This window comes from Ananas comosus, linkage group 5 (assembly GCF_001540865.1).
Source record: "Ananas comosus cultivar F153 linkage group 5, ASM154086v1, whole genome shotgun sequence".
Lineage (NCBI taxonomy): Eukaryota > Viridiplantae > Streptophyta > Magnoliopsida > Poales > Bromeliaceae > Ananas > Ananas comosus.
This window is the reverse complement of record NC_033625.1, coordinates 10,172,880-10,187,914: the sequence shown is the minus strand read 5'-3', so window position 1 is coordinate 10,187,914 and position 15,035 is coordinate 10,172,880. Positions and strand designations below refer to the sequence as shown.

Here is a 15,035-nt window from a genome sequence, read left to right as displayed (position 1 = left end):
TAAATTCCCAAACACCTTTCCTCAAAATAATTTTTAATAAGCCTCCGTTTGGTTCGGGGTTAAGGAAAAAGTAGATATTCCAGAGATAGGGTTAAGTTAAGGGTTAAAGTGGGGTTAAAGTTTTTTTGTGTTTGGTTCGGGGTTAGAGTTAGGCTAGAATAATGAGAAATAGTGTTTGGTTGGTATAGGTGGGATAAAAAGATAATGATTGATAAAGAAGGATAATGATTGGTTGGAGTAGGTGGGATAAGAAGATAATGAGTGATAAAACAGGATAATGATTGGTTGGAGTAAGTGGGATAAAAAGGATAATGATTAATAAATCAAGTAAAATTACTAAAATAGCCTCACTGTAATCATTTAAAATAAATATTTTATTTATTATTTTAAATATTCTATGCTTTCAAATTATTATGAGGATTAAAATTATATAAATTTTTGCGTAATTGTATACCTAAAATTATTTTCCACTGTTCTTTTGTAATTTTGAAAAATTTTTTAAATTTTCAAACAACAATATTAAAATTGTCATATTTATAAATTTCACGCACAATAGTATTTCCTGAATTATAATTAATATTTTAGTTATAATATCATTATACCCTCCAAAAATACTATTTTCCAACCTTTCAAATTTAGCCCCTAGTGGAGTTGAGTATCGTTAGGCGTTTTCAAATCCGATTTGTTCCAATCTTTCAAACTTTGCATTGCTATTCGAATATCCTTAATAATTTAGAAATATTTACGTACATCAAGTCAATCTGCACATCAACGAACATTTACACAGATAACAACACATTGAATCAAAAACAAAAACATATACAACCAAAATAGAACCGAAATAGTACAAATATATAACAGAGTACAAAAATACGAATATCTACCAACATATCTACCTACCAATATTCAACGCAGAAAATATCATCACAATATATAACATTAATACATGTTCCATAACAGACATAAAAAAGCAAGTATTACAAAGTATATCTATCTCATACATCATAATCAGCCCCAATTGTCAAATAACAATATAACCACTACACTCAATTCTACCAAATATCAATACAATTATCTAATTTATATAAAATTATATTCTAGTGTTCCACAATTGATTTGTAATATTAGCACGTAGATCCTCACCATTTTGGGAGTCCTCAATTACTCCCACTAAATCGTCCACTCCACCTTCATTTTCAGCGTTCTGTTCATCTGGACCCTCATCAGGAAAAATGTTATCATTTGCTTGGTGACGGCGAATAAAGTTATGTATTATACAACATGCCATAGCAATCAAGCATTGAACTTTATACGAAAACGGTGTTGCTACATTTAGAATTTTGAAACGCTTCTTCAAAATGCCAAATGTCCTCTCAACCACATTCCTTAATTGAGCATGCCGGTGGTTATACAAATCTCGTGGATTTCGATGAACGCGGGCCCGTGTGCTTGCGTCAAACTGACTAATATGGTAACGCTCTCCTCTATAGGGTGCAAGAAATTTTTCAGTATTTGCATATCCCGAGTCTACTAAGTAATACTTGCCTGCAAATAACATAATAACCATATGTTATTAGTATAAAAAACTTATCTACAATAGTGTTCATATATATTTAAATCTAACAAATAATTTATTAGCAAGACTACCTTCGGGAACAACGAAACCACCTCTTTCGCATGCCCATCGAAGTACTCTCATATCGGCAGCAGAGCCTTCCCATCCTGTGCATACAAATAAAAAATTAAGATCAAATGACACCGCAGCCATCATATTTTGTGAGGTGAACCCTTTTCGACATCGAAATGGTGCTTGTTGACTCCTTTTGACCACTACTGGAATATGCGTCCCGTCGATCGCACCAATAGCATTCTACAGTTTACAAAAGAAAAGATAAAAATATTAGTAATACATTTTATTTATACACCAATGTATTATACGTAAAAGTGTGTATGGTTACCTTGAAAGGATGAAAATTTTGATTATGCCGAATTCTTAGATGCACGGCAGCATTACTTGACGGCAACATTATGTAGTCATCTTTTAGCCTGACAATGCCGCGTAGTACATTGTTAAAATGCCTACTGATGGTTTCTCCGGAATGTTGGAATGTTTCCGCCAATATTCGGTTTGCCACGCCATGCCCTACGCCATATAGAAAGATGCCTAACTGCTCATCAGCAGTCATATTTCTTGTGCTACTTATTAAGCCCTTCTCGACTAAAGCATCGCGGAGTGCAATAAATGTAGTTGCACTCACACGAAAGTGATGGCAGCAACGTTCAGGATGACCAGATAAGATATCACACAACATTTGATGTCCGGTAAACGGCCGAGTCCGACACCTTTGTCTGGGTACTCTATTTGCAACTGCAGATTCTAACTCAAGTAGCATCATAGCCTCGATAGATTCATCATCGTCATCTATTATTGTCATAATGGTGGCTATGGTCTCTGAAGAAAAAATTCTTTTGTATAGTGGGTTCACCATTAATGTCTTTCTAATTGCAACTGTTGTAAATACCGAATAAATCAGCACTTAATATGCACATCCAAAAATAAATAAATACACACGAACATATAACTATAGCAAGAGGTAATATATATGGCGCAAACATATAATAATCTTCCAACAGCAGAAAAATATGCAAAGCTAATAAGAGTAGAGGAAACATAAATCAAAGCGTCATACATTCAAGAGTCACTACCACAAAGTAGAAAGTATGCAAAGCTAAGATAAAGAAGCATCCACACGCAATAAGCTTCCAACTACCAATACCACGACAAGCTAGAAAATATGGACATCCACACGCAATAAGCATGGGTCGAGGTACGATACAGAAGAACTACCAATACGCCATTTGTCTAACTCCCGGGAAATGACGGCCTATAGTATAGATTTTGCTGCGCAATTTCTCGCTCAACCCACTTTCTTGCATGCTTGTCATTCAATGACATGAAAGCATTGCGATTCTTGTCTTCCTTAAACGCATCACAGAGAACTAAGATATCATCATCACTTAACCCCGTCATCCCATACACTCGTTGCATGCATTGGTTCTGCGATGGCATATCAGTGCTCTTGCTCAGCTCTAGCTGACATAGTTGCCGCACCCAACCAAGCTTTTCCTTACCCTGCTCCGCGATGTCAAGGTAAGCAGAAGTCCGGGCATCTACTTTCTTTTTTCGTCCCCCAGATGTAGTTGCCGTTTGTGCTTGCTTTTTGCTAGACTCTGGAGAACGAGCTCTTTTACTACCAGAGCTATGACCAGAACCACTTGCACCAGTTGTAGGCATCACGGGAGGGCTTGGGGAGCGTGACGTATTTGCTTCATCAAAGTTAGCATTTCTGGCGCACCCAGATCCCCCTGCTTCGAATGGGTCCGATGAGAGATTACAAGCTGACATTCCAATGCCAGCAATAGTATCATCCTCACCAGGGGATGACCCAGAGGAGCTTTCAATTATAGGGGGAAGCTCCACAGCACTTGTAAATGCATATCTTCCTGTCGCAGTTGTATTTTGGGTAAGAAATTCCATATCATCGTAGGCGGGAAAGGGCTTATCCCTACACCTGGCGTACGCCGGGTTCTCCTGAAGAAATAATAATAACGTTCAATTTAATACTATCATATAATGTACATGTCTTAATAACAGAGTGACGCTATTATAAAAGAAATTATAATTACCGCTATTACAGAATCCCAGATTCTTGCGTCACCAGGTGTGGGAATGTGCAAGTCAGAGTTCCATCCCCACCCGCTCTTATTGGCAAGAGAATGGTACAAATTGAAAGTTTTTTTTAACACTTTAAATCGATTCTTCAATTATGTCTTTGTTAGGTTCAAATTGTTTCAACTGTTAAAATCATTTACCATTCGCTTCCAAGCAATCGGAATGAATGACCCATTTACGCAATTACCAAATGTATGTTCATCTCTCATCAGCCCCAACAATTGCGCATCCAACATGTTGCTCCAATTTTGACTCCTTGTTCTTGTATCAATACGAATACCACCGCTAGCCTCATTAGGTGAGTTATCTGCCAACCCACTTTGCTTTTGTTTGGACTTTGAAACTTTTTTGAAGGGACGCATCTGTAGTTAATAATCAACAAGTGCATGATAGATGCATAAATATGAGTTCAATACACTGTACCATTTACATGCAATTTCAATGGCGAGATAAAGTACATGCGAAATAAGATAATGTATTAGCATTGCCTACAATATAAGTAATGCAATAGAGACTACACATTTACACACAATGGCATAGCCTAGACAATAAATTAGTAGTTACATGCAATAGATTTGAGAAATGAGCAAGGTAATCACATATAGGTGGTTCGTTCCAACTATTGGCTCAAGTGGTTTCCAACTAATATGGGGTTGCAAAGATTTTACAATCGATGCCATCCATCTTATGTTAATTGCAAACCTTCATCATTGCCGAACCACGACTTGTAAACCTTTATTTGTGTCTATCATATTACCAAGCTATCTTAATCAACCGTCTGTGCACAACAATGACATGGCAATTTTATACATAAACTAAACCTTGTCAACCGCAAATCTTTCATAACACCAAATAATTCAATAATAATAGCATACCAATGTTCAACATAAACCGAACATTCATAAGTTGGATTAGATCTACCAATATTCATCATCGGCATATGCGCAATCATCATGCAAATATATAATCCTGAATCTCGGCATTCATATTGCAGCTAGGTAAAATATCAAAATTTTTTCAGACCTGATAGTAGCACACAGACCAAGCGCACAGCAGGGGAGCAACAATGAAGAACCAGAGGGCAAGCTCGGCGAACATCGGCCAACCTCGGCCAATGAAGGCCCAAAGACAGAGTTCGGCCAAAGCAAGGAGAGAGCAAATAATGCGGCAACACAAAGCATGAAGCCCTTACAACCGGCGACCAACAATGAAGGGTTTACTAGCAACGGCGACGATTAGGAGGTCTTCAGATTTTCGGCGACCCAGGACTTCCTTCGGCCGAACGCCCTTGCGACCGACGGCGATGAAGTCAAGCAGGGAGGACTTGCTTTGGCCGAAAGCAAGCCCGTCCAACCCGCGACAATCGAGGAGGGGCAGTTTCGGCGTTCGGTAGAAGAAGAGGGAGGGATTCGGCGTTCGGAGGAAGAAGATGAACAAGAGGAGAGAGGAACAGACAAAACCCCCAAATTAGAGGTGAAGGCAGCTCAGATCTACCCATATCTACATCTAGGGGTGTGATGCAACTCGGAAGTCAAGCAAGGAGGAGAAAGGAGGAAGCGGTACCATCGTTACTGAAGGCTTTACGAGCAACGGCGACGTGAAAGGGGCTTCGGATTTTCGGGCTTGCCGAAACCCTTACAACCGGCAGTGAACGGTCTGCGACCAACGGTGAGGAGGTGAAGCAGGGAGTTGTCGGTTCGGGCGTACACAACGCCGTCCAACCTACAGCGACGAGGTTGATGGGAGGAGTGGCTGTGAGAGGAAATTGGGGAAGAAGGAGTTAAGAGGTTGGGGGATGAGCTACAGTAGTGCGTTGGGAGTGATGCGAGGGCTCAGCCAAACCCGTGAAGAGAGAGAGAGGGGGGGTGGGGTTAACAAACCCCACCCTGTTGGCCTTATTCCCGCTTAACCCCTTTTGGGGTGGGGTTTGTTAACCCCACCCCAAAATATGGGTGTTTGGGAGTAAGTATGGGGTTAAGGGGTTATTCCACCCCTTAACCCCATACCAAACAGGGGCTAAAGAAACAAAATTCTAAGCACCAAAAATCAATTAAACATGTAATGCAATGAATAAAATTATGCAACAAGCATCTATCAAAGCATTACACTAAAGATCAAAAATGACTAAGACGAGGAGCAAGGAAAGATATCACCTTTCCGGATCTAAACTTGTCAGATCGTTGGTTTTCTCGACTTGTCGACGTTAGGTACCGTTTGTTTAGATTTTTGATCAATCGTTGGTGTTTTCTTCGCTTGAGGATTAGGTAGAACTTGGCGTTGCGGTTTAGAAGTTCGATTCTTTTGAGATACTCGACTCACTTGATTTTTCTTTTGATTCCGCGGAGGAAGTCGAGTTGTAGATGATGCCGCTTGAGCTTTAGGAGTTGTCGAATGATGTGAAGACCTTGCCGATTGGTTCATCTTTTCTTTGTTTGGGCAATTCCTTTTGATGTGTCCTTTGACGCCACATCGATGACATGCCTTGTCTTTTAAAGTTGTTGAGACTTTCGAAGTTGATTTAGAACCCTTCTCAACAAAAACTCTTTCGTATCCGAGGCCTAGCTTATCCGTTTGACCCAATCCGAGCATATGGTCTAATTTCTTCGATCCCGATGAGAACTTTTGTATGTCGGATTGATGTTGACAAACTTGATTGGTCAATGACTTGTTGGATGTGTGCGATTCCTCAAACTATTGCTCCAAAAATCCAACCTTGTCTTTATACGATTTGATCGTTGATTCCGCTTCATTAAGCTTCTCTAGGAGGTCCGAATTATTTTTCAAAATTGATTCCCTTTCCTCCTCGAGACTTTTGTTCGTGATCTTCAAGTTGTTGTTTTCTTCTTCGAGATTCAACAAACGACGCCTCAACTTCTTATTAAGTTTAGCCATCTTCTTTGATTCAATAAGAAGTTGATTGTATGCTTCCGCTATGTCGTTGTCGTTTGATTCCTCCTCGCTTTCGCCATTGTCGCTCGAAGAATCATGCGAAGAAAGAAAAATATTGGAATTAGTAATAATAGAGGATAAACAAACAATGTTAGACGAAGGCAAGGTAGATTTAGCAAATAAAGCAAGGCTTCCATTCTTTTCTTCGTCACTTGAGCTTGATTCACTTGAAGTTGTATCATCCCACGTCTTTGCGTGCAATGCCTTCTTAGTATACAATTTCTTTGAAGGACAATCCGTTGCGATGTGACCGTAGCCTTTGCACTTGTAGCATCAGATCTCGCCTTCAAATACTTCCTTTTCTTTTGAAGCCTTTGCACGCTTCTTCTCGTTAGAAGATGAAGACTTAGAAAACGTTTGTTGCTTCGAAGATGAAGGTTTATTCGATTTGCTCTTTCGGAAATTCCGGTGAAACTTTTTCGTTAGGAGCGCCAATTGATGTTCGAAGTCGGCAATTGAGATCTCTCCATCGGAATTCGAGTCTCCGTCTTTCTTTTTCGTTGATTTCAACGCAACCCCTGTGCTTTTAGAGAAAGACTTCGAAGAAGATTGATTAGTAGGAAAAGTCATCTCATATGTTTGTAAAGCGCCTACTAACTCTTCGACTTTCATCTCGTCCGGATGCTTAACGGTTTCGATCGTGGCAAATTTTGCCCGAAAGCGTTCCAAAAGAGTTCGAAGAATCTTTCTATTAACTTTAGCATCCGGAATTTTCTCTCCCAAGTTAGCGCATGTATTCACAATGTCTTGTAGACGCGTATAGTACTCGGTAAAGGTCTCATTTTCATCCATAGAAATAGAATCAAACTTGCTTGTTAGCATTTGCAATTTTTGGACCTTTACTAAGCTCGTTCCTTCATGGATAACTTGTAGAGTATCCCAAATTTTCTTTCCCGTTTCGCATGTCGAAACACGAGTAAACTCCGTTTGAGACAATGCATTAAATAAAGCGTTTATGCCCTTGCCGTTAAACGAAGATACCTCGTTTTTATCTTTCGTCCACTTGTTCCGTGGTTTTGGCGTTTCAACATTCTCGACCTTTTCAATAGGATGTTTCCATCCAAATTCGATTGATTGCCAAACGCGCTCATCGATTGCAATTAGAAAAGCTCTCATGCGAACTTTCCAATAGGCATAGTTTGTGCCGTCGATGAGCGGTGGTCGATTAATGTTTCCGCCTTCGGCCATTAGATATTAATATATCTAGATCCCGCTCTGATACCAATTGAAAGTTTTGAGGAGCCCAAGAATCTATCTAGATTGTATCTAACACCTAGAGGGGGGTGAATTGGTGTAAAAGCCAAAAACCACAAATCTCAATGCGATAAAAATAAATACGGAAAATAAAAATCACACCGAGATTTACGTGGGAAAACTCCAACTTGGAGAAAAACCCACGGGACCAACACGCGAAAAAATAATTTACTAAGAGAAAAGATTACAAGGTGATTACCGACTCTACGGACTCAACCTCCTTTAACCTCCTATGAATCTCGCGTAATCCTCCGGGTTGTCCACGCCCTCACGTTCGAATCCACGAACGCCTTCACTTCGAATCCACGAAGCTTCAATCACGCCGAATCCACGACGCCACTCGAATCCACGAGCCCACGATCCGAATCCACGAACCGCCGTCAAATACGCCGAATCCACGACGCCACCATGAAGAATATCATGAATATGGTGATCCTTCGCTTTGGAGTATCGATGAAAAGCAGAGAGAGAAATTCGAAGCTAAAACGAGATCAGATCAACATATTGATATCAAAATCCAAAATCTCGATTTGACGCTAAAAGAAGGCTAATATGTGAAAATAGGTTTTAGATGAAATCCGAGCCTCTAGGTTTTCTCAAACAAGTATTTTCGTGATGCTTCTATGTTAGAGAACCCCAATAGCTTATTTATAGACTTTAGAATCAATTGGAGTCGGATTAGAAAGTTTTCACGATTTACAACTATGTACCGGTACGCGATAAAGCTGTCACCGGTTACACAATGACGGAACGAAAATTTGCATTGCCAATGTTGATGGCTGTACCGGTACGGGGCACTTGCTGTACCGGTACACAATGCAATTTTTTGGATTTTGCACTGTTTCGGGTTCTGCAAAGTTCCGAGGCACTTTCTAATCCATTAAACTTTAAGTTTATGATTCTAATGCCTATAACTAAGTATGAATCACCATAACATGAATTAAAACTTTACCTTTACGTCGTGATTCATATTGTGAGCTACTTTCCAAAATCTTCGAAATCTTAAATTCTTCAATCTTCGTCAATCCGCTTCGATCCTTCAAGACTCCGACTCACTTCACGAAACTTGCTAATACAAAATCCTTAACAATTTTGGTGTGGGAGAGTGAGAGAAATGAGAGAAAGAGAGAAAGGATCCTCTCTATACACTCTCATAAGTGTCATTTTGCACTTAAGCCCCTCCACAATGCTTCCCTCGCAACAGCCCAAACTGGGCATTTTCGGGCTTCGGAGACCGGTCCTTGCGATGAGGGACCGGTCCCTGAGAGACCGGTCGTTGGCTGAGAGACCGGTCCCCGAAAGTCCAGAAATCAGCCTTCAAGGACTTAGCCAAATTTTCAGCATTTTCACCAATTTTCGTCCGTTTTCGCTCGTTTTCGCTCGTTTGACCTCCGATTCTTTTCAAATTGAACCGAGACCCACCAAACATGTTTTTGAATATGTTTTCATCATCTTTTCATCCACGCTAATGCTGGATTTAGTTCATGGTCCAACATAGCCTTTTGGGTCCCGTTTTCGTGCCCTATGCGCACCGAAGCACCCGAATGCTCCCGAATTTTGCCGAAATGATTCCAATGGCTTTCTAAGCTAACATACATCATAACTTCATGAATTAGAAATTCGGTATATTACATGGAAAATCGGCTAAGTCCTAAGAGTTGTGCTCTCGGGGACCGGTCCCTGCGGGGAGAGACCGGTCCCTGCGGGGAGAGACCGGTCCCTGTAAGCGAAAAGTGTCCCCAGCGGCTAAGTCCTGGAAAACCTGCTCTCGGGGACCAGTCCCTGCGGGAAGAGACCGATCCCAGCATGCAAAAACTGCCCAGTGAGGGCTGATTATAAAAATGGAATTGAGAGGGCCGGGCTTAAGGGCAAAAGTGTTATGAGTTGGGTGTATATGTGAGAGGGGTTAATGTTAGGGCTCATTTCTCTCACTCTAACCCTAAAAACCTCTCCCTCTCTCTCTCTAAAAACCTCTTTTCTCTCTTCCTCTCTCTCTCTAGAGCTTGGAGCAAGGAGGCTTTGAGGAGGGATCTTGGTGGAGAAGAAGACCAAGTCAAAAGTGTTGCATGCTATTGTGCAAGTGTACAAGGAAAAGCTTGAACCAAAGGTGAGATTTCTTAGTTTTAAGCTAGGTTTTGGATTGTTTTCCTTCTAGTATGCTTCTAGGAGATGATTTGAGGATTTCCCCCATGATTATCCATGTTAGGGGCTAGAAATGGGGAGAAGCTGGGGCGTCATAGATAGTATCAGAGCCAATTACCAGCCGGAAGTGTGGGATGAGTCTCGGCTGAGCCAGGGTCTGGATGACGGGCTAGCGAGACGAGTCTCACATCGCCTGGTACTTGTGAGTCTGAGCCTGACGAGGACGTCATGGCTTAAAGGAGGGGAGATTATGAGACCCCAGATAGTCCTATATATGAGATATAATAGGGCTAAACTCTTAACCCGGCTTAAGCATTTTGGGTGGTGGCAAGACCCAAGAGGTTAAGAGAGTTAAGCGTGCTAGGACGGGAGTAGTCCTAGGATGGGTGACCCCCTGGGAAGTTGGGGCGTCACAGATGGTATCAGAGCCAATTACCAGCCGGAAGTGTGAGATGAGTCTCGGCTGAGCCAGGGTCTGGATGACGGGCTAGCGAGACGAGTCTCACATCGCCTGGTACTTGTGAGTCTGAGCCTGACGAGGACGTCAGGGCTTAAAGGAGGGGAGATTGTGAGACCCCAGATAGTCCTATATATAAGATATAATAGGGCTAAACTCTTAACCCGGCTTAAGCATTTTGGGTGGTGGCTAGACCCAAGAGGTTAAGAGAGTTAAGCGTGCTAGGACGGGAGTAGTCCTAGGATGGGTGACCCCCTGGGAAGTCGGGGCGTCACAGATGGTATCAGAGCCAAGTACCAGCCGGAAGTGTGAGATGAGTCTCGGCTGGGCCGGGGTCTGGATGACGGGTTAGCGAGATGAGTCTCACACGACATATGCTCACCCCTGTGGGATTGGGCGCCGAAGTGGGATACCGTGGGAGAGGCTCATTCATAGAATTGGAATGTTGACTACCACGGGGCCATTAGGCACGGTGCAAGCCGGACTACCCACGGGTAGGTCCTATGAGATTTGGAACAAGTTGAACCTAAATGTAAAGTGGACATTATATAAATTAGTAAATAATGACATTTTTGCTAGTTACATTGTGGACTTCATGTTGGTTATTTTTATACATATTCATGTTAGAATAGTATTTATATCGTGAAAATTCATGCTAAGTAGAAGCATAGTAGTTGGTAAGCTTATTTCATGTTTCCTATACATATTGCTATTTCCATTTTAATAGTTGAACATCATATGTTTACCTTTTAGCCTAGTGGTGCATTTTACTGAAGTCAGTATTTGCCTATTGGGAACTATTGTTTAATAGTTCTCACACCTCTGTTTTATGGTTTTCTTTCAGAGCCCTCGGCACCGGCGGAGGCACAGGATCGTGGCAAAGGGATCGCCTAGCTAGCTAGCGAGGAGCTTATCTTTTGCTTATTAGGTGGCCTTCTAACTATTTTTGTATCCAGTAGAGAGTGAAAGATTTTGTATCCATGTATAGAGACCACCATTTGGATTTGTATAGCACTTGTGTTTGGGTTCTTCTTTGTACTACATTATGGTTTACTTTAGTGGATTTAGCTCTTTTATTTACCTCACTATTTTTAGAATCTAGTTGTTGTATGCTCTGATACTTCTAGATGTTCTTTATTTATTGTTTTAATTATTGTTTTGTAGTAGACGCCTTATATATTGTAGACATATGGCAGGTCTGGACACCCACTGGACGGGTCTCGGTCGGGTACCGGGGCGTGACAATACTTTTGCTCTGTTAATTGTAGACGCCTAGTATACATTTGAGGTTGTGGTGTATACGGCGGGTCTGTACACGTAATTGGTGAGCTTCCGCTGAAGTCCAGAGCGTGACAGCTACGATGCAAAAAACTTCAATGCGACATTTCGTCGAACACCCTATGTGCAATTAATTAACTAGTAATTACATTGTTAAGGGATTTACCATCCATCCTGTGAACTTTGGAAACCCAATGAAGATACAGCCCCAAAGGTTCAACATGTCGGACACCGTGCTCACTGTCCGGAGCAATTCCAATGACCGAGGAGAAAGTTGGATCAACCTGTCCATCAAGGCAAAATGTCCTCGGAAGCGACACTATCAATTCAGCAAACAGAGACCATTCCAACGGGAATAGAGATGAGCACGACAATGTACGTGTACCCCACAAGGCCGTGCCCACCTGTTGGAGAGTCGCCAAAAGCCGGGGAAGCCGAAATAGGAAGCCCGACACAAGGAGATTTCATCCAGCATGGTATCCTGGAGCTAGCAATGGAGGTAGCACCGCCCTCCCCAATCACCAAACGGCTCAGGGTGGTCGACACCAGCGACCAAGGGTGGGCCCCGACCGGAGAGGGGCTCTAGGACACGGTGGCCGGCGGTGAAGCAGCGACGGCAGCGCGGGATGAGAGAGATCAAGCCGCAACTCGCGGCTTACAAAATTATTAATTATAATGTATTAGTGCATATTATTTGTATTTGAATATCATAATAAACTATTTTTATTAAATTTAATTTTAAATAAAATTTACAAAATATTTTTATTAAATTATATTTTATAATAAATTATTTTTTATAAATCATATTTTATATCAAATTGTGCCACCATTATTTTCACTATCTTCCATTATTCTAAAAAATTAATCAAAAACATATTCAATTATTTCTAAAAATAATAATATTATAAATTAAACACAATTTAACTTTTATTTTTAAGTATAATATGAACACAACGATATTGCTATGTAATACCAGCCAGATTAACCTAACTTCATGTAAAAGCAAAGAAACTGTTGTACAAGCCCTGTACAACAAATTCAAACTGCTCATCTACAATCAATACAAAATATTAAAGAAGCTAACTTTCACACATTTACCATCATCAGCATCTCTAAATTTCTACAATACAAAACAATTTCGCACACACATTCATAATTCATAATTCATTGGACACACGCACCACATTAAATTAGAGTGCACCACTTATAAATTAAGCCACTAGCTAATATATACACGTACGTCACGGCCAAAACCTGCAACAGACCGCCCCTTCCTTGCTCTTGCTCTCTTCTCCCTTCTTGTCTCCTCTGCCGAGAATCTCAACTCTCCTGACGCCCAGCTTCTTGGCCTTCTTCTCTTTGGGCACCGTCACCGTCAGCACTCCGTCCTCCATCTTGGCCTTCGCCTCGTCGACCTTCGCGTTATCCGGAAGCCGAAGCCTTCGCACGAACTTCCCCGCGCTCCGCTCGGCGCAGTGCCACTTCTCGCCCTCCCGGCCGGCCTCGTCGCGGGCGCCGCGGTCGCCGCTGACGGTGAGCACCCCGCCGTCCTCCGCCTCCACCCTCACGTCCTCCTTCTTCAGCCCCGGGAGGTCGATCTTGATCACGTGCGCGTCCGGCGTCTCCTTCCAGTCGAGCGGGGCGTCCGCCAGGTCGTCGGATGCGACGTTCTCGTAGGGAAAGCCGCGGGCGGAGTCCCACGGCCACAGTCCCAGCATGCGCGGAAAGAGCGACATATATTTATCTTATCTTCTTCCACTAATGATGACACAGCTGCTCTGTAGAATAGCTAGATTGTTGGATATTTGTTGGATATTTGAATAAAGATGGCCATGTAGGAGTACATATATATTTAGGAGAGGTGGGTGTGATGCGAGTGTGTCGCTCTCGCTTGAAACGTGTGGAGGCGTCTAGAGAGGTGATTCCAGAAATCTCCTTTTTGAGTTTTCGAAGTCTCCAGATCACTCCGGAGACCCAGCCCAACAACAACGCGCGAATCGTTGAATCGTTCGGAAGAACGAAACTCAGCTGGGGGCCCCAGGGAGGAGAAGAACAGTCAAAGAAATCGCTCGAGAAATTCAGCGAGAAATTGTTACATTTTGAATTTATTTAAAAGTAATTATCTAATCTTTTAAACTATTATTTTTACTGTCCAACGATATTATTCATTTGATTTAACTCCTTGACCGCGCTCTTTTGGTACAAAATTCAGAGACATCGATTACCATGCTAATTAAACACAGTACTTTTATAAATTAAAGACAATAATAATAGCCTAAATAAATTTAATAAGATAATAAAGAAAAAATAGTTACTTATACAGTGTATATACACCTCACTTATTAACGGTGAAATAACCTTTATTAATCACATCAACATGACTAGAAAAAAACTTTCACTATTCATGAGTGGGGTTATGTGCATGTGTACATTGCTCTCAAGACAAATGACGCACTTAAATTTATAAAATTGAAAGATTACATAGCTTTTTCATAATAGGTTATAGCTCACGTCTGTTCTGTATATTTCAAGCAAGTACGCATGAAATCTCATTCATTATATTTAAAATATGAAATATGAATCGACAACCTAAAAGTAGAATACTTATCATAATATCATCTCTAATTGTTTGTCTTGGTTAAGTACAGTAAACATAGTTTTACAACTTGTCATTAACATGTAAGATGTCATGCTTCCTTTTGCCTTAGCAAGCATAAAGAATTGTCATTAGAATTCTAATCCAATAGTTCCACTAGTCATGTTGTGTCTCATATGATATAATTACTCATCAATAACATGAATATGTATATATTGTCACATCCTAATAATCCCACATCAGATAGGAATACAGATGTGATTAGGTATATAAAGAGACTTAGACACTAGTAATAATAAATGAACTTAAGCATTTTGGGTCGGTGGTTTGGACCCAACGAGTTATTATTGCCAGTGGGCTGGATCGTTACATATATATGTAAACAAGAAAAGATTAATAGATCCAATACCAATTCATATGTCTTGACATGCATGTTGTTATCACAAAACCCTCCACTACATAGAGGATGTAAACTTTCATGTAGTAAATGAATATATCATGTATCCAAAAATTTTATGATGTCATAATTAATAGAATGATAAATCATCTATTAGGTCCTATAATATAAATAGGAGATATAGGGGGAGTTCACCCATTTATGATGTCATAAATAGCATGATAAATCA

At 41.0% G+C, this 15,035-nt stretch overlaps 3 protein-coding genes across 3 annotated transcripts; all 3 read right to left on the bottom strand.

Moving 5' to 3' along the window:
• Positions 1,027–4,831, bottom strand: LOC109710688. The gene is made up of 6 exons (XM_020233423.1): positions 4,757–4,831; positions 3,874–4,095; positions 3,688–3,819; positions 1,959–3,592; positions 1,648–1,870; positions 1,027–1,545 (listed from the first exon to the last, which is right to left on the bottom strand). The coding sequence occupies exons 1-4, from the start codon at positions 4,829–4,831 to the stop codon at positions 2,864–2,866; spliced, it is 1,158 nt and encodes a 385-aa protein (XP_020089012.1). The 3' UTR covers positions 1,027–1,545; positions 1,648–1,870; positions 1,959–2,863.
• On the bottom strand, positions 1,091–2,435 carry LOC109710689. Its single transcript, XM_020233424.1, has 4 exons — positions 1,959–2,435; positions 1,819–1,870; positions 1,648–1,722; positions 1,091–1,545 (listed from the first exon to the last, which is right to left on the bottom strand). Exons 1-4 carry the CDS (start codon positions 2,433–2,435, stop codon positions 1,091–1,093), a joined length of 1,059 nt encoding a protein of 352 aa, XP_020089013.1.
• LOC109710025 (18.1 kDa class I heat shock protein-like) lies at positions 12,773–13,676 on the bottom strand. Its single transcript, XM_020232439.1, has one exon. The coding sequence runs from the start codon at positions 13,547–13,549 to the stop codon at positions 13,055–13,057; it is 495 nt and encodes a 164-aa protein (XP_020088028.1). The 5' UTR covers positions 13,550–13,676; the 3' UTR covers positions 12,773–13,054.

Bases quoted from the DNA above. Each gene is read 5' to 3' on its own strand.
- LOC109710689 (XM_020233424.1), bottom strand. From the start codon at position 2,435: ATGACAATAATAGATGACGATGATGAATCTATCGAGGCTATGATGCTA. The intron at 1,723-1,818 runs GTCAACAAGCAC...TTGTATGCACAG, and splicing joins TCCAGTAGTGGTCAAAAGGA to GATGGGAAGGCTCTGCTGCC. The intron at 1,546-1,647 runs GTAGTCTTGCTA...TGTTATTTGCAG, and splicing joins TGGTTTCGTTGTTCCCGAAG to GCAAGTATTACTTAGTAGAC.
- LOC109710688 (XM_020233423.1), bottom strand. From the start codon at position 4,831: ATGTTCGCCGAGCTTGCCCTCTGGTTCTTCATTGTTGCTCCCCTGCTG. The intron at 4,096-4,756 runs GTCTGAAAAAAT...TATTAACTACAG, and splicing joins GGTCTGTGTGCTACTATCAG to ATGCGTCCCTTCAAAAAAGT. The intron at 3,820-3,873 runs GTAAATGATTTT...ACATAATTGAAG, and splicing joins CGATTGCTTGGAAGCGAATG to AATCGATTTAAAGTGTTAAA.
- LOC109710025 (XM_020232439.1), bottom strand. From the start codon at position 13,549: ATGTCGCTCTTTCCGCGCATGCTGGGACTGTGGCCGTGGGACTCCGCC.